Source organism: Nerophis lumbriciformis, linkage group LG14 (genome assembly GCF_033978685.3).
Source record: "Nerophis lumbriciformis linkage group LG14, RoL_Nlum_v2.1, whole genome shotgun sequence".
NCBI lineage: Eukaryota > Metazoa > Chordata > Actinopteri > Syngnathiformes > Syngnathidae > Nerophis > Nerophis lumbriciformis.
In genome coordinates this window covers 7,806,329-7,826,323 of record NC_084561.2, presented here as the reverse complement: position 1 = coordinate 7,826,323, position 19,995 = coordinate 7,806,329, and the positions used below count along the sequence as shown (strand labels likewise).

General features: G+C 36.9%; 1 protein-coding gene across 1 annotated transcript in view; it reads right to left on the bottom strand.

Annotated features, from left to right (window-relative positions):
- Positions 1-15,652, bottom strand: part of tax1bp3 (Tax1 (human T-cell leukemia virus type I) binding protein 3) — a 16,787-nt gene extending 1,135 nt beyond the window's left edge. Inside the window, exons 1-2 of the mRNA XM_061976430.2 lie at positions 15,485-15,652; positions 10,827-10,946 (exon numbers count right to left, since the gene is read on the bottom strand). Of these exons, the coding sequence (XP_061832414.2) occupies positions 10,827-10,946; positions 15,485-15,523 (159 nt within the window). The 5' untranslated portion in view covers positions 15,524-15,652. The remainder of the gene's footprint in view (positions 1-10,826; positions 10,947-15,484) is intronic.
- Positions 15,653-19,995: the final 4,343 nt, after the last annotated feature.

The following is a 19,995-nucleotide window of genomic DNA, read 5'->3' as shown; positions in this document are numbered from 1 at the left end:
GATATAATTGATTTAGAGCAGGGGTGCTCACACTTTTTCTGCAGGCGAGCTACTTTTCAATTGATCAAGTCGTGGGGATCTACCTCATTCATATATATGATTTATATTTACTTATTTATGAAACATATGTTTTTGTTAACAAGTTAAAGGTGTTTAATGATAATACAAGTATGTTTAATACATATAGTTAATATTGTTAACAAGTTAAAGGTGTTTAATGATAATACAAGCATGTTTAACACATAGTTAATATTGTTAATAAGTTAAAGGTGTTTAAAGATAATGCAAACATGTTTAACACATATAGTTAATATTGTTAACAAGTTAAAGATGTTTAGTGATAATGCAAGCATGTTTAACACATATAGTTAATATTGTTAATAAATTAAAGGTGTTTAATGATAATACAAGAATGTTTAACACATAGTTAATATTGTTAACAAGTTAAAGGTGTTTAAAGATAATACAAGCATGTTTAACACATATAGTTAATATTGTTAATAAGTTAAAAGTGTTTAGAGATAATACAAGCATGTTTAACACATAGTTAATATTGTTAACAAGTTAAAGGTGTTTAAAGATAATACAAGCATGTTTAACACATAGTTAATATTGTTAACAAGTTAAAGGTGTTTAAAGATAATACAAGCATGTTTAACACATATAGATTCCTTTCTTTCATGAAGACAAGAATATAAGTTGGTGTATTACCTGATTCTGATGACTTGCATTGATAGGAATCAGACAGTGGTGCTGATAAGGTCCGCATTTTCGAATGGAGGAGAAAAAAAGTCCTCCTTTCTGTCCAATACCACATGAAAGTGGTTGGTTTTTGGCATCTTATTTGTCCAGCTTCCGTACTCCTTTGTATACACTTTACAAGAAATACATTGTCGGCAAACTCCGTAGCTTGCTAGCTTGTGCACGCCAGCTTTCTGAGACTCTTATTTTGGTAGCGCAGGCAGGATGAAGCAGCGCTTTTATTGTGCAACTGTGCAGTCGGTCTTTGGAGTTTTGACGACAGGTGCGGCGCCAGAGTCTGTTGAAATAAAGTGTTTCTCGCCTTCCTGTCTAATTTTAATGAGCTGGCAGCAGCCAGCGTCATCTCAGAAGACCCTCGGGTGCCGTGAATGTCAATCAAGTGACGAAAGTGACGTCATAGTGAAGATTTATGATCGCTCATTTTTAGGACTATTTTTTTAATGGCTGGCTGGTGATCGACTGACACACCCTCCGAGATCGACCGGTAGCTCGCGATCGACGTAATGAGCACCCCTGATTTAGAGACTTAAGCATTGAAGGGAAAACAAAAAAAAACGATGACTTATTTTTAATACTTTTAATATTGGTCCCCCTTTTGATTTCCAATAATTTTAGTTAGAGATGTCCGATAATATCGGACTGCCGATAAATGCTTTAAAATGTAATATCGGACATTATCGGTATCGGTTTCAAAATTATCAGTATCAGTTTCAAAAAGTCAAATGTATGACTTTTTAAAACGCCGCTGTGTACACGGACGTAGGGAGAAGTACAGAGCGCCAATAAACCTTAAAGGCTCTGTCTTTGCGTGCCGGCCCAATCACATAATATCTACGGCTTTTCACACACACAAGTGAATACAATTCATACTTGGTCAACAGCCATACAGATCACACTGAGGGTGGCCATATAAACAACTTTAACACTGTTACAAATATGCGCCACACTGTGAACCCACACCAAACAAGAATGACAAACACATTTCGGGAGAACATCCGCACCGTAACACAACATAAACACAACAGAACAAATACCCAGAAACCCTTGCAGCACTAACCCCCTACCCCACCCACCTCAACCTCCTCATGCTCTCTCAGGGAGAGCATGTCCCAAATTCCAAGCTGCTGTTTTGAGGCATGTTAAAAAAAATAATGCACTTTGTGACTTCAATAATAAATATGGCAGTGCCATGTTGGCATTTTTTCCCATAACTTGAGTTGATTTATTTTGGAAAACCTTGTTACATTGTTTAATGCATACAGCGGGGCATCACAACAAAATTAGGCATTATAATGTGTTAATTCCACGACTGTATATATCGGTATCGGTAATTAAGAGTTGGACAATATCGGAATATCGGATATCGGCAAAAAAGCCATTATCGGACATCTCTACTTATTTTTAATACTTTTAATAGTGGTCCCCCTTTTTTATTTCCAATCATTTTAGTAGGACTTGGAAAAAAAACTGTCATTGCTCAAAAATTATAATGAATCAAAATCAACGTTGTTATGAATTATTGATTTATTAAGGCTCCAATTAACCTGACTCTCACCAGATCCTTGTAGTTCGCTGAACTCCACACAAGGATCTGGGACTTCTCAATAGATGTTTTTCAGAAGGCGGGGCCTTGTAAAAAAAATTGTTGTATGTGATTGGATAAACCACTTGTCCGCTATCTTGAATGAGGTGCTATTTCAACCATCCATCCATCCATCCATTTTCTACCGCTTATTCCCTTTGGGGTCGCGGGGGGAGCTGGAGCCTATCTCAGCTACAATCGGGCGGAAGGCGGGGTACTTCAACCACTCACATGGAAATCAACATGTGACGCTGATGAGAGCGACGCTGGGAAATCCAAAACAGAACAGCCGACATATTGGATAACGACAGAGCGAAAAGTTCTCTGTTCATCTTTTAAGTAATTAATATTCGATAGATTCGACAAAACAGTTGCAATAGCAGAATCAACGTCAGCACACGACTCCTCGCTGCGTGCCGCCATCGTTGTTTGAATCAAACAGTCGCTTCGGCGTTACGTCACATCTATGAAATCCCGCCCGGCGATCCTGATTGGTTCATTATATTTTGCTATCTTGAAGGCGTTTGCATTGCCCTCGATCCCAGCGAACTACAAGGATATGGCGAGCTCCAATTGCTTCACATCAAAAATTCCACTTCAACAATTGTTTTGGGGAAATTATCGCATATTTTGTGTTTTTGCCATGAAAACAAGGTTTTGGTTAAAAAAGGGCATAAAACAAAAAAACTAACAAAACAAACAAAACATTTCTAGAGATATTTTTAAAGGGGAACATTATCACCAGACCTATGTAAGCGTCAATATATACCTTGATGTTGCAGAAAAAAGACCATATATTTTTTTCAACCGATTTCCGAACTCTAAATGGGTGAATTTTGGCGAATTAAACGCCTTTCTATTATTCGCTCTCGGGAAGCAATCCGCCATTTTCTCAAACACCGAGTCAAATCAGCTCTGTTATTTTCCGTTTTTTTCGACTGTTTTCCGTACCTTGGAGACATCATGCCTCGTCGGTGTGTTGTCGGAGGGTGTAACAACACGAACAGGGACGGATTCAAGTTGCACCAGTGGCCCAAAGATGCGAAAGTGGCAAGAAATTGGACGTTTGTTCCGCACACTTTACCGACGAAAGCTATGCTACGACAGAGATGGCAAGAATGTGTGGATATCCTGCGACACTCAAAGCAGATGCATTTCCAACGATAAAGTCAAAGAAATCTGCCGCCAGACCCCCATTGAATCTGCCGGAGTGTGTGAGCAATTCAGGGACAAAGGACCTCGGTAGCACGGCAAGCAATGGCGGCAGTTTGTTCCCGCAGACGAGCGAGCTAAACCCCCTGGATGTCTTGGCTCACACCATCCCATATGCCACCGAAGATGATCAAGAGAAGAATATCGACCCTAGCTTCCCTGGCCTGCTGACATCACAGTGTTTCCCACACATTCATTTATTTGTGGCGGCCCGCCAAGAAAGAATTACGTCCGCCACAAATGGATTTTTCGGATTTTGACTCGCTCGACCGCTCATAAAAGCAATGGGACTCTGTCTGTGAATGTACCTTGTAGTTACAACTCCGGTGCAGTAGGTGGCGGTAGCCTACTATGCATTGTAACTCCGCCAATAGCACTTAATTCACCTGGTGGGCCAGAAGAAGAAGAAGAAGACGGCGGAGTAAAAGAACGGACCGACCGGATCAAAATACGAGGGTAATATAGGTTGTAGGTAGATAAGTTATAGCTGCATCGCTCGCGGCTCGTCATATATTTAACGTTAATCCGCGATTTCACCGAGCGTTTCACTGACGGTGAGGAGCCTGACGCTGCTTCATTAACACCGCCGCTGTTGTCACGTCACGTGTTACCATACTGACGAGCTAACGTGTCCAGGTTATAACCCTGTTGTCAATAAACACACGTGGAGACGGTGCTTCAGATACTGCATTAATAATGAAGCTAAATTGTCCACTGTCCACTGCAGCATGTGAATGCAATGAAAAGAATCAAATCTGAGCCAACCAGCTGTTAAAATGTTGTCCAGGTTAATGTTTTGGCTATTAAAGGCCCTTTATTTCAAGATTTCAACTGTGATCGGGCTTTAAACAGGTGGCTGACCTGTTCAGATGAGTGTAACTCAGGGGTGCTCACACTTTTTCTGCAGGCGAGCTACTTTTCAATTGATCAAGTCGTGGGGATCTACCTCATTCATATATATAATTTATATTTACTTATTTATGAAATATATGTTTTTGTTAACAAGTTAAAGGTGTTTAATGATAATGCAAGCATCTTTAACACATAGTTAATATTGTTAATAAATTAGAGGTGTTTAATGATAATACAAGTATGTTTAATACATATAGTTAATATTGTTAACAAGTTAAAGGTGTTTAATGACAATACAAGCATGTTTAACACATATAGTTAATATTGTTAACAAGTTAAAGGTGTTTAAAGATAATACAAGCATGTTTAACACATATAGATTCCTTTCCTTCATGAAGACAAGAATATAAGTTGGTGTATTACCTGATTCTGATGACTTGCATTGATAGGAATCAGACAGTAGTGCTGATAACGTCCGCATTTTCGAATGGAGGAGAAAAAAAGTCCTCCTTTCTGTCCAATACCACATGAAAGTGGTTGGTTTTTGGCATCTTATTTGTCCAGCTTCTGTACTCCTTTGTATACACTTTACAAGAAATACATTGTCGGCAAACTCCGTAGCTTTCTGAGACTCTTATTTTGTTAGCGCAACTGTGCAACTGTGCAGTCGGTCTTTGGAGTTTTAACGACAGGTACGGCGCCAGAGTCTGTTGAAATAAAGTGTTTCTCGCCTTCCTGTCGGTAATTTAAATGAGCTAAATATGTACATAAAGTGTTGTACTTATATTCCAACTCCGCGTTCTTCTTGGTCATCGCCGCTGCCGCCATCACCCCCCGCCCCCCGACCACACCACCACAAATAGATGCCTGTCCTGTGGGAAACACTGCATCAACTCCAAAACTGGACAGATCAGCTTTCAAGAAAAGAGCGCGGATGAGGGTATGTCTACAGAATATATTAATTGATGAAAATTGGGCTGTCTGCACTCTCAAAGTGCATGTTGTTGCCAAATGTATTTCATATGCTGTAAACCTAGTTCATAGTTGTTAGTTTCCTTTAATGCCAAACAAACACATACCAATCGTTGGTTAGAAGGCGATCGCCGAATTCGTCCTCGCTTTCTCCCGTGTCGCTGGCTGTCGTGTCGTTTTCGTCGGTTTCGCTTGCATACGGTTCAAACCGATATGGCTCAATAGCTTCAGTTTCTTCTTCAATTTCGTTTTCGCTACCTGCCTCCACACTACAACCATCCGTTTCAATACATGCGTAATCTGTTGAATCGCTTAAGCCGCTGAAATCCGAGTCTGAATCCGAGCTAATGTCGCTATAGCTTGCTGTTCTATGCGCCATGTTTGTTTGTGTTGGCTTCACTATGTGACGTCACAGGAAAATGGACGGGTGGTTAAAATCAGGCACTTTGAAGCTTTTTTTAGGGATATTGCGTGATGGGTAAAATTTTGAAAAAAACTTCGAAAAATATAATAAGCCACTGGGAACTGATTTTTAATGGTTTTAACCCTTCTGAAATTGTGATAATGTTCCCCTTTAACATTTTCATGACTGAGACCCAAACTTAAGGGAAGCCCTAAAGGTTAAAACAAACCTATATATTGTATTGGTTTGGTAAATAAAAGATAACAAAATGGCCCCTGCATGCTTAATTTTTTTATTGTGTGGCCCTCAGTGGAAAAAGTTTGGACACCCTCTGTACTATCAAAGGAAGACATGTTGTCCCCTCTACACTAAAAAACAAATAGTCTGAATGTGTGTGTGTGCACACGCGCGCTGAAAGAGAGGAGTGCCTTCTCCTCCGCTTTGGTAAATTGTTCCAGGAAAAGTCCGATGTCATCACGACTAAAACTTGCTGCGGTATGAAGCCTGTTTCATCAATTCTTCCATACTTGTGAGCGCTATTAATGTACTCCTCCTCGCAAAGTCTTTTTTTTTTTTTTGCAATCCCACAACAGTTCCCTCTGTCTTTCCACACTGGTCTGTTGTCTTTTTGGGATAAAATGGACAAAACGTGTCAAAAGGCAAACACGCTGAATTGCTGAGAAGGGACTATAGTGCATACTTGCCAACCTTGAGACCTCCGATTTCGGGAGGTGTGTGGGGGGGCGGGGGGGGGGGCGTGGTTAGGGGCGTGGTTAAGAGGGGAGGAGTATATTTACAGCTAGAATTCACCAAGTCAAGTATTTCATGTATATATATACTGTATATATAAGAAATACTTGACTTTCAGTCAATTCTAGCTATATATATATATATATATATATATATATATATATTTCTCTTATATATATATATATATATATGTCTTAATAAGGTTATCCAAAAAATAGTGCTCGATACCGTAGTAGAGCGCAATATATGTATGTGTGGGAAAAAAATCACAAGACTATTTCATCTCTACAGGCCTGTTTCATGAGGGGGGTTCCCTCAATCATCAGGAGATTTTGATGAAGATTTATTTATGATTGTTTATCAAAATATAAGTATACATGTCAACATTGTGTATGTGCTGAAAGATTTATTTATGATTGCTTATCAAAATATAACTATAGATGTCAACATTGTGTATGTGCTGAAAGATTACTTTATGATTGTTTATCAAAATATAACTATAGATGTCAACAGTGTGTATGTGCTGAAAGATTACTTTATGATTGTTTATCAAAATATAACTATAGATGTCAACATTGTGTATGTGCTGAAAGATTCATTTATGATTGTTTATCAAAATATAACTATAAATGTCAACATTGTGTATGTGCTAAAAGATTAATCAGGAGATTTTGATGATTGAGGGAACCCCCCCTCATGAAACAGGCCTGTAGAGATGAAATAGTCTTGTGATTTTTTTCCCACACATACATATATATATATATATATATAAATAAGAGAAATACTTGAATTTCAGTGTTCATTTATTTACACATATACACACACAACACTCATCTACTCATTGTTGAGTTAAGGGTTGAATTGTCCATCCTTGTTCTATTCTCTGTCACTATTTTTCGAACCATGCTGAACATGATGATGCATTCTGTGTGGCACGCACAAAAGTGCTTTCATCAAATACACTAGATGGCAGTATTGTCCTGTTTAAGAGTGTCACAACATTGCTGTTTACGGCAGACGAACTGCTTTACGGTATACAAAAACGTGACTGCTGTTCTTGTGCGTTGTTGCTGCGCTGGGAGGACGTTAATGAAACTACCTAACAATAAACCCACGTAAGAAACCAAAAACTCGCCCTCCATCATTCTACAGTTATAACGTTATTGGGCAGGTATGCTGTTTATGTTGTGGGCCTGAATTTCGGGAGAAAATTTGTCCCGGGAGGTTTTCAGGAGAGGCGCTGAATTTCGGGAGTCTCCCGGAAACTCCGGGAGGGTTGGCAAGTATGCTATAGTGTACTGCACAATATGTGACGTGGAGAGCAAATGCTGCGTCTTGCTTAGTGCCTGCAGGCGTGACACAAAATGAATGAATGAATGAAGCGTTTGTAAACAGAGACATGGTTTGCACAAGGAGGCATATTTGGCTACTAATACCGGTTTAAAGCTTTAAAAAAAAAAACGGCACTGAAGCACATGCAGTTAGCAAAGTCATCCAAAAGATGGCGCAATAGTACAAACTGTAACACCTTTTCAGTGTATTTGCTTGGTAAAAAAAAAAAGATTTGCATTATGGATGTCAGCGAAGAAAAATCCATAAATTAGCCACACTGTTTTTTTTTTTATAAGCTGCAGGGTTCAAAGCATAGGAAAAGAGTAGCAGCTTATGGTCCGGAATTTACAGTAAATGTTTGCCGTGACTATGAAAGAAGACAAGGAAAGGGGCACACACTCCAGTCCAAGGGAGCAGAAGGCACAAGTTTGCAGTGATCACTTCATTCAAGGTTTGTTTGACATACTTTTAATGTTTAGTGTTTCCCATTCAAGTATTATCTTGATATTATTTGTATTTTATCTTTTTCTGAGTCCTTGAAACACCAACTCGGCGAGCCTAAATAAAAGAAATTAAATGTGAGCAAAACGTAAAAGAGTTAAGTTTTTAACAAAGGCAAGAATCATAAATGAATCTTTCAGCACATATAACTATAAATGTCAACATTGTGTATGTGCTGAGAGATTAATTGATGATTGTTTATCAAAATATAACTATAGATGTCAACATTGTGTATGTGCTGAAAGATTAATTTATGATTGTTTATCAAAATATAACTATATATGTCAACATTGTGTATGTGCGGAAAGATTCATTTATGATTGTTTATCAAAATATAACTATAGATGTCAACATTGTGTATGTGCTGAAAGATTAATTTATGATTGTTTATCAAAATATAACTATAGATGTCAACATTGTGTATGTGCTGAAAGATTAATTTATGATTGTTTATCAAAATATAACTATAGATGTCAACATTGTGTATGTGCTGAAAGATTAATTTATGATTGTTTATCAAAATATAACTATAGATGTCAACATTGTGTATGTGCTGAAAGATTAATTTATGATTGTTTATCAAAATATAACTATAGATGTCAACATTGTGTATGTGCTGAAAGATTAATTTATGATTGTTTATCAAAATATAACTATATATGTCAACATTGTGTATGTGCGGAAAGATTCATTTATGATTGTTTATCAAAATATAACTATAGATGTCAACATTGTGTATGTGCTGAAAGATTAATTTATGATTGTTTATCAAAATATAACTATATATGTCAACATTGTGTATGTGCCGAAAGATTCATTTATGACTTTATCAAAATATAACTATAGATGTCAACATTATGTATGTGCTGAAGATTAATTTATGATTGTTTATCAAAATATAACTATAGATGTCAACATTGTGTATGTGCGGAAAGATTCATTTATGATTGTTTATCAAAATATAACTATATATGTCAACATTGTGTATGTGCTAAAAGATTAATTTATGATTGTTTATTAAAATATATCTATAGATGTCAACATTGTGTATGTGCTGAAAGATTCATTTATGATTGTTTATCAAAATATAACTATAGATGTCAACATTGTGTATGTGCTGAAAGATTACTTTATGATTGTTTATCAAAACATAAATATAGATGTCAACATTGTGTATGTGCTGAAAGATTCATTTATGATTGTTTATCAAAATATAACTATAGATGTCAACATTGTGTATGTGCTGAAAGATTCATTTGATTGTTTATCAAAATATAACTATATATGTCAACATTGTGTATGTGCTGAAAGATTAATTTATGATTGTTTATCAAAATATGTCAACATTGTGTATGTGCTGAAAGATTAATTTATGATTGTTTATCAAAATATGTCAACATTGTGTATGTGCTGAAAGATTTATTTATGATGGTTTATCAAAACATAAATATAGATGTCAACATTGTGTATGTGCTGAAAGGTTAATTTATGATTGTTTATCAAAATATATCTATAGATGTCAACATTGTGTATGTGCTGAAAGATTAAATTATGATTGTTTATCAAAATATAACTATATATGTCAACATTGTGTATGTGCTGAAAGATTCATTTATGATTGCTTATCAAAATATAACTATAGATGTCAACATTGTGTATGTGCTGAAAGATTCATTTATGATTCTTGCCTTTGGTAAAAACTTAACTCTTTTACGTTTTGCTCACATTTAATTTCTTTTATTTAGGCTCGCCGAGTTGGTGCTTCAAGGGCTCAGAAAAAAGATAAAATACAAATAACATCAAGATAATATTTGAATGGGAAACACTAAACATTAAAAGTATGTCAAACAAACCTTTAATGAAGTGATCACTGCAAACTTGTACGTTCTGCTCCCTTGGACTGGAGTGTGAGCTGCTTTTCTTGTCTTCTTTCGTAAAATCTTGCACTCTTCCGCCCTTTTTGTTTACCTCTTGAAAAACTCGAAAGAAAAGTTGATCCTTTTTGCGATTTGTACAGCCGAAAACAACACAAGCACAAGGCATTTTTTCTTTGAGAAAGGCTAAATAGCGCCTAGTACCAATTGAGAACAGAGCTAGCTTGACCACCACGCCTGTTTAATGACCCGAACATGACATCATGTGAAGCCAAACAATACATGTCATATATCATTAGAAATACAAAAATATGATGAATTCAGAACATATTTGTATGTAAAAATATTGAACGACTGAGTTAAGGATGATTGTGTTTCTCAGAAAGATTCCGCCTACGCCATGACATCATCTGTTTGGTTCCACCTGAGGCGGCAATGAGTGATGGGTTCAGACCTGTTGTTGATCACATCTCTGCACACTTTCACTCGCTCTTCAGGTGGAATATCGCCGGTGTTTTCATGATACATTATGACAAACTACAACACCCTTGCTCCATTAGTACACATCACATCAGCGCTGACTTACTTTGTCGGTCTTGTCCTCAGAGAAGGGGTTCTGACCGGGATCCTGGTCGATCCCTCCTCCGATGCTAAACCCCAGAATCAGATTTTCTCCCTGCCGCAGCTTTTGGATCTCAATTCTTTGCTGTTTGACAGAACAAGGACAGACAATCAGTATGCATGATGTATGTTTGGAAACAACAGGTGAGACATAACGGTCAGCAACAAACGGTTGAAGCGAGACAGAAGCGGCGCTGGGTGACACTGGACAACAGCTGCAGACTGGAGGACTCGGATTGTGCGACGTGTTTGTGTGGCGAGTAACCAGACATTCCATCAGTAGTGTGGCTGATACAATGAAGAGGCCTGGAATTCTGCCTGGAAGCTCAATGAGGTTTTCATTTAAAACTGACTGACAGAGCTGCCATTTTACTAGAAATAGTCGCCATTAGGCTGAAAACTGTCGATATTTATATTTTTTATGACCTATCAAAAAAACAAAGCAATTTAAACACTTTTATTTTAAATGTAACCTTCCTCTGATTATAACCCCTCGGCTATCAAGGCAGAAAGGAAAGAAAATGTGTCATGTCTGTGTAATCATGTTTTGTCTTAGTCATGTTTTGTTTAGTTATTGGACTCTTTAGTTTCTGGCTTTTCACTCCCTTGTCTTGTTTCCATGATTACCCATTAGTTTCACCTGTTCCACGTTTGGACTCATTGTGCACTCTTGTTTGTCACCATAGCAACCCATTAGTTTTCACCTGTCACGTCACGCACCTGTTTCACGTTTTGAGTCACGCACCTCTTTTCGTTAATCATGTCTGTAGTATTTAAGTTCATTGTTTTTCAGTTTGTCTTTCTGGTGACATCCCCACATTTATGCTCTGCACATTTCTGACTCTTTTTTCATGTCCATCGTTCACGCTGCTCCTTTTTGTCCATGCCAAGTAAGTTTTGTTTATTATTGCCACAGTTAGTGTTTTTTGTTGTTCATAGTTTTTGCCTTTGTGCAAGTGTTTGGTTTCATAGTTTGTTCTCCGCCATTGTGCGCGCCTTTTGTTTACTTCCTTGTTTTGTATTTATAGTGTTTAAATAAAAATGTACCTTCATTCCCGTCTCGCCCGAGCCAACTTTCCGTTGCCTTCGAGAAAAACTAAACCCCAGGACCAAGTCATGACAAAATGTCAACACAACCATGGAAAACACTCAATGTAAAAAAAATGGTTCAATCACATTGAACACTTAACCTCTTTAAATGATGGTGCAAAAATAAGGAATATGTAAGAAATGCTTATTAAATTGTAACAAAATAGCGCAAAGTGTGACAATGTCCCTACTCAGTGGCCTAGTGCAGTGGTTCTCAAATGGGGGTACGCGTACCCCTGGGGGTACTTGAAGGTATGCCAAGGGGTACGTGAGATTTTTTTTAAATATTCTAAAAATAGCAACAATTCAAAAATCCTTTATAAATATATTTATTGAATAATACTTCAACAAAATATGAATGTAAGTTCATAAACTGAACATCAAACCAAGTAGGCTATTCCATTCATTACCATAAACCCAGAGTTTCCCCCATGCCATGATGGTTTGACCCTCACTAAAATGTCTGTCAAAAACAACTGTGAAAAGAAATGCAACAATGCAATATTCAGTGTTGACAGCTAGATTTTTTTGTGGACATGTTCCATAAATATCAATACTAAAGATTTCTTTTTTTGTGAAGAAACGTTTAGAATTAAGTTCATGAATCCAGATGGATCTCTATTACAATCCCCAAAGAGGGCACTTTAAGTTGATGATTACTTCTATGTGTAGAAATCTTTATTTATAATTGAATCACTTGTTTATTTTTCAACAAGTTTTTAGTTATTTTTATATCTTTTTTTCCAAATAGTTCAAGAAAGACCACTACAAATTAGCAATATTTTGCACTTTTATACAATTTAATAAATCAGAAACTGACGACATAGTGCTGTATTTTACTTCTTTATCTCTTTTTTTCAACCAAAAATGCTTTGCTCTGATTAGGGGGTACTTGAATTAAAAAAATGTTCACACGGGGTACATCATTGAAAAAAGGTTGAGAACCACTGGCCTAGTGGTTAGAGTGTCCACCCTGAGATCGGTAGGTTGTGAGTTCAAACCCCGGCCGAGTCATACCAAAGACTATAAAAATGGGACCCAATACCTCCCTGCTTGGCACTCAGCATCAAGGGTTGGAATTGGGGGTTAAATCACCAAAAATGATTCCCGGGCGTGGCCACCGCTGCTGCTCACTGCTCCCCTCACCTCCCAGGGGGTGATCAAAGGTGATGGGTCAAATGCAAATAATAATTTCGCCACACCTAGTGTGTGTGTGACAATCATTGGTACTTTAATTTTAACTTTAAACATAGAGAAACCTGAAAATAACTATTTTCTGCAGTTCTAGGGCCAGGAAGTTACATCTATGTATATAAGATGGTGTGGTATTACCAGTCTTGGTGGGGACGAGCGCCTTGCATCATTTACAGAAAATAATCGGTATCGGCGGTGAAAAAAAACCTATCGTTCGATCTCTAGTAATTGATTAGTCATTTGTAACTGCCTCAGACTATGAAAGTAAATTATTATTATGATAACTATTTCATTACATTTAACTGCATTGATTGCTACACATTTTATATTTGCATTCCAAGTTATGAGGTCATAAAACTTTTTACACACACAAAATCTACATTTTCTTACACAGAGAGATTTTTTTTTTTACACTATTTCAAATTGCAAAATACACTGCAGTGTTTTTCAACCACTGTGCCGTGAGATACGGTCTGGTGTGCGGTGGGAGATTTTGTAGTTTCACCTATTTGGGTTACAAATATTTTTTGCAAACCAGTATCGTATTTTTCGGAGCATAAGTCGCTCTGGAGTATAAGTCGCACCGGCCGAAAATGCACAATAAAGAAGAAAAAAAAACAAATAAATCGCACTGGAGAATAAGTCGCATTTTTGGGGGAAATTTATTTGATAAAAGCCAACACCAAGAATAGACATTTGAAAGGCAATTTAAAATAAATAAAGAATAGTGATCAACAGGCTGAATAAGTGTACGTTATATGAGGCATAAATAACCAACTGGTATGTTAACGTAACAAATTATGGTAAGAGTCATTCAAATAACTATAACATATAGAACGTGCTAGACGTTTACCAAACAATCGGTCACTCCTAATCGCTAAATCCCATGAAATCTTAGACGTCTAGTCTCTTACGTGAATGAGATAAATAATATTATTTGATATTTTACGGTAATGTGTTAATAATTTCACACATAAGTCGCTCCTGAGTATAAGCCGCACCCCCGGCCAAACTACGAAAAAAACTGCGACTTATAGTCCGAAAAATATGGTAATTATAATCCGCAAATAATGTGCCGTTGTTGAGTGTCGGTGCTGTCTAGAGCTCGGCAGAGTAACCATGTTATTCTCCTCAATATCAGTTTGGGAAGCTGGTAGCTAATTGCTTTGTAGATGTCGCAAACACATCGTGTGGGACAGCGATCACAATATGCAGGCGACAGCGGGAGGCAGTGTGCAGGTAAAAAGGTATGTAATGCTTAAACCAAAAATAAATAAAAAGGTGAGTACCCCTAAGAAAAGGCATTAAAGCTTAGGGATGGCTATGCAGAACGAAACTAAAACTGAACCGGCGACAAAGTAAACAAAAACAGAATGCTGGACGACAGCAAAGACTTACTGTGGAGCAGAGACAAGTACATCTGCACATGTCATGACAATCAACAATGTCCACACAAAAAGAGATAGCAACAGCTAAAATATTCTTGATTGCTAAAACAAAGCAGGTGCGGGGAATAGCGCTCAAAGGAAGACATGAAACTGCAACAGGAAATTACAAAAAAAAAAAACAGAAAAATCCACCAAAATAGGAGCGCTAGACAAAGACTAAAACACTATTACAAATAAGTCAGGGCGTGATGTGAAAGGTCGTGACGGTACACCTACTTTGAGACAAGAGCTATAGTGATGCATGCTTGGTTATGGTTTAAAGTCATATCCAACAATTGCGACAACGACTTTTTATTGTCTACTGAGTTTCACTTCTTAATGATATCTGCTGAGGTAGGTACAAACACAAAGGGTTGCCAAAAAGAGACAACTGTTTCATTTGCAAGGACAAGACAAATACCTAGAATACTGTATAATATGACACATATTTGACCTCCTGCTGCAGTGCACCTGGTCGTAATTATGATAATTCCCAGGACACGTGAAGGCAGCACCGTTTCAACAGTTTTATGGAAGAAGCAACGACGGTGACGCCCATTGATATGTCAAAAACACCTCACACATTTGAACAAAAAAATGATCATATTCGCAAACTCGAATTACATAACTGTGTTATTAATTTGGGCTAACGTCCGAAATTAGTGAGAAATAACTCGATCGTGCTTGGGTGTTTTGAAAGTAATCTTTGAAATGATGAAATAAATAAGTAAGCAACAATTAAAGGGGTTATTTAACACTATTATTATGTCGTTATTAATGATATTCAGTCGATGCAGAGTAAAAAATATTTTTTTTAAAAAGAGTACTATCTTAGCTGAAACTTGGGAGTCACAGTGTGAACAATGGAGTTACGTTGAATCATGTTCCAGTTGAGTTCGACTCTCAAACTTACCACAACTGCAGTCACCGGCTGTCCAGGAATGAAAGACATTGTTGGACTGGAATGTTTTGGAAAATAAACACATAAAAAGCAAACGGTGGCGTTGAGGGAGAAAAAAATCCGAAGCGGGGCAACTTCCTTGGTGATTGCTAAATGAGTTTAAAGCAGGCTAGCAGGGAAACAGGGCGTGGCCTCGGGGTACTACCACCCCGGTGCATTCTGGGTGATGTAGTTGATTCAGGGTAAAAAGCTACGTAGCCTTTCAATTTTTCCAAAGGTGTTTTGCATGGCGTTTTTGTGTCCCAAAATTAAATAATATAAAGAAAACTAACAAAAGAAGATAATTATTTGAGATGTGAAATAGTTTATCAAGATGCAATCCTCGGGAGACAACCACCCTGGTGCATTGTGGGCAGGCCCGGCCCTAACCAATCTGGCGCCCTAGGCAAGATTTTAGGTGGCGCCCCCCCACATCGGCAGTGAAGTGTATATACTCACAAGAAACCGAATAGCTTTGTCTTTGACCCTTTTTTTACTTAAAGAAAGCAAATTAACAATCAGAATAGTTAACAAGATTTAAAAAAAATATGAATAAATAAATGAATGCAAAAAATAAAAAATGAATATATGAAATACAATATTTTTTACATACATATTGCTTAATTAACATTAATGATGTGCACTTTAACAACTAGGCTTACAACTATACCTAATATATAAAGGGGTGGAAAAGTGACTATTACCTGCAGGGCAAACATTAGCTAACCAGAAGGCAATAACAATGTAAACAAAAAACACCTGCTTAAAAGATCTAATACAAATGTCCTTGAGGAATGTAAGGTGGGAGTACTGTAATTACCTAACGTTACATTATTATTTTCCATAACAATTTAGCCCCCTCCACAATATTAACCCGATGTTAAAACAGAACTAGCTATTTATTGATTAGCAATTGCCGAATCATGTAACATTAGCTTAATGCTAAAAAGCCAGGTTACTATCACATTCTGTAACAGACAAATAATTTCATGTAGGCTAACGTTACCTACCTGCTACCTCTGTCTTTTTCTCGTTTTTCCTCCTCTTCTTTTCTCTTTTTTCTTCCCTGGGCACCTGACAGTTTTCGCCGTTTTGACATCTTGTGTTGATTTTTTGATGTGGTGACGTCCAAAAAGAGTCATGATACGGGAAGGGAGGGGGCGCACCGTGCGAAGGGGGGGGGTTGTAACAAATAATATTTCTGTTATATAGGCTTTACTTTGCATTTTAATTAACGTGGGATTATTTTTTGTATTTAGAAATAATAGTACCAACTTTTTTTTTTTTTTTCTCCAAGATTTGTGGCACTGGCGTGGCGCCCCCTGATGGACGGCGCCCTTAGCATTTGCCTATACAGCCTATGCCACGGGCCGGCCCTGATTGTGGGTGATGTAGTAGAGTCGTGTGTAAAAGCTAAACCGCCTCTCTATTGTATATCAAGTATTTTCAAAGGTGCTATTTTGTATGTTTATGTTTCTGTGCCAAAATAAAATAATTTTAAAGTCAAGTAAAAAAAAAAAAAAGATAATCAAAATATGACATTTTGTGTTGTATAATAGTTTATCGAATTCCTCATTATTTAATTAAATTGTGAAACACAATTTTAAACAACTATAATGATTAGATTAGATTAGTTTATTTCAAAGGGGACGATGTAATTTCATAAAACACATGACTACACATGGTGAAAAAAGCCAGAAGGCCGTAGTCCCCTGGCCATGATGTAAAAAGGCAGTACAATTACAATTTAAAAGAAAAAGTGTGTAAGAGTGAAGAAGAAAAATAAAAAGCACACAATACATATACAAAGACATGCACCTGGGGATAAGTTGATTGGCAACACTAAATTGGCCCTAGTGTGTGGATGTGAGTGTGAATGTTGTCTGTCTATCTGTGTTGGCCCTGCGATGAGGTGGCGACTTGTCCGGGGTGTACCCCGCCTTCCGCCCGATTGTAGCTGAGATAGGCTCCAGCGCCCCCCGCAACCCCAAAGGGAATAAGCGGTAGAAAATGGATGGATGGATGGATACATATACAATATGATAAAAAAATAAAATACAACATCAAAACATAACATTTATCTTAGCATCAAAACAGGCTCATCTTTTAGTGCTGGCGACTGTAGGCGTTGATAAGCCACATTTAAAAAATTTTTGTGAAGGCCTTGTAAGTTGTGAGCAGTTTAACCTCCCCGGGTACTGAGTTCCACACATTTGCGCTCCTTACTGACCAGGCCCACTTACTGAAAGTGCTCCTGCGCAGAGGAATATAACAGTCACCTCTGACAGAGCCTGGAGTGACACGCTCACGGCTGTTTCTTTGGCTGATGAACTCTGCCAGAGGATCTGGAGCCAATTCATGCAGTACTTTATAGGTCACTTTTAAGTCTGCAAATGTGTGAAGACTGTCCCAGTTTAAAATACTGTATTTTTTTTTAGAATGGCACAGTATTGATAGTGCCCAGGTTCTTTTTTAACCATAATCTTATATATGTAATATTTCTTTTATAAAAGGAGTTTTCCCAAAGAAAATGAAAACGGCAAAAGTTATTCCCATCTTCAAAAGTGGAGATAAGCATCAGTTCACCAACTATAGGCCTATTTCTCTACTCTCACAATTTTCAAAAGTCCTTGAAAAATTATTTGTGTCAAGATTAGACAGTTTTATTGATAAGCATCACTTGCTAAGTGAACACCAATACGGTTTTCGACCAAACAGGTCCACTTCCATGGCAGTGATGGAACTAGTTGCGGAGGTAGCCACTGCAATTGATAAGAGGGAGTTTGCTGTTGGCGTTTTTATTGACCTGAGCAAGGCCTTTGACACCATCGATCACACATTACTTTTAAACAAAATGCAGAGGTATGGTTTTAGAGGTCTTGCTCATGATTGGTTGAAAAGTTATCTTGGTGGTAGAGAACAGTATGTGCATATGAACAATGTAGATTCAGATAAAAAGATTATAACACATGGAGTGCCCCAAGGTTCTGTACTGGGACCAAAATTGTTTTTATTGTATATTAATGATATCTGCAAAATCTTTAAAAAACTCAATTGTATTCTCTTTGCTGACAATACAAGCCTGTACTGTTCTGGGCAAGACCTTGGCCAACTCTTAGAGACTGTAGAGAGCGAACTCCACATACTAAAGCAATGGTTTGATGCCAATAAACTGTCAATCAACCTAAATAAAACAAAATATATAATTTTTGGAAATAGGAAAAATAACATACAGTGTCATATAAGAATTGATGATATGGAGATAGAAAGGGTGTATTCAACAAAATTTTTGGGAATCTATATAGATGATAAATTAAATTGGAAACTGTACATAAATATACTTAAGACAAAGATGGCAAAAAATATTGCTATGTTACATAAAATCAAAAACTCCGTAAATCAAAAGGCTCTTAATATGTTATATAATTCTTTCGTACTCCCTTATCTTAATTATTGTGTTGAAATCTGGGGTAACAATTACAAAACAAACATCAACTCTATATTCTTACTTCAAAAGAAAGCGATTAGAATTGTAAATTATGCAGATTATCATGACCATACCAATGCTCTGTTTATTAAATTAAAAACATTAAAACTGCATGATCTTGTTGACCTCAACACTGCTATTGTGACGTACAAAGCTCATAACCACATGCTGCCTCGGTGTCTACAGGAGAGGTTCAAACCCAGAGAGAATCCCTATGACCTCAGAGGTTCAGCTGTCTTCCAGAAAGCTAAGATAAGAACAAGCTTAAAAAGTAGATGTGTTTCTGTCAGGGGGGTTCAACTGTGGAACAGCTTGGATGATTCCTTAAAATGTTCCAGGTCCATTCACACATTTAAAAAACACTTTAAGACTAATGTCTTGGAAAAATATATCACTCTTGAATCAACACAGTAGTTAATACTATGATCAATGTTAATTAAAATACTAAATGTGGGATATAAATAATAATGGAAGTATAATTGTTTGTATATCGTATATAAATTGGTACAAAGGTTTAATACGCGTATAAGGATATTTCACATGCCTTTACTGTGTATATAATTGAACAATGTTCATATTGTGTATAATGTGTATTTATAATATGTTGTACAAAAGACATTTCATAATTTTCGGAAGTTCATCTTGTACTTGACATTGTTTATAGGGTTAGGCGCTATAAGTGTTCAACTTCAGCCTAAACCCTTTCGGTCTGCAACATTTTCATTTTCATTTTCATTCTATGAATGTGCAACTGTTTGTTTATTTTGTTGACCATTGACCGAAGAATAATAAACTATAATCTTAATTGCTTGTTTGTACAAGATTTCCAAGGTTTTTTTTTTTTTTTAACTCTGACCAGCCTGAATGAAACAATTTACTAAATATTTGTTCATTAGCCAATAAACGCATTTCATAATCAATGAATATATTTAACGATTTTGTATTCATTTTCATGACATTTATAGTGATGTACTGGAATTTTGATTATTTAAATATA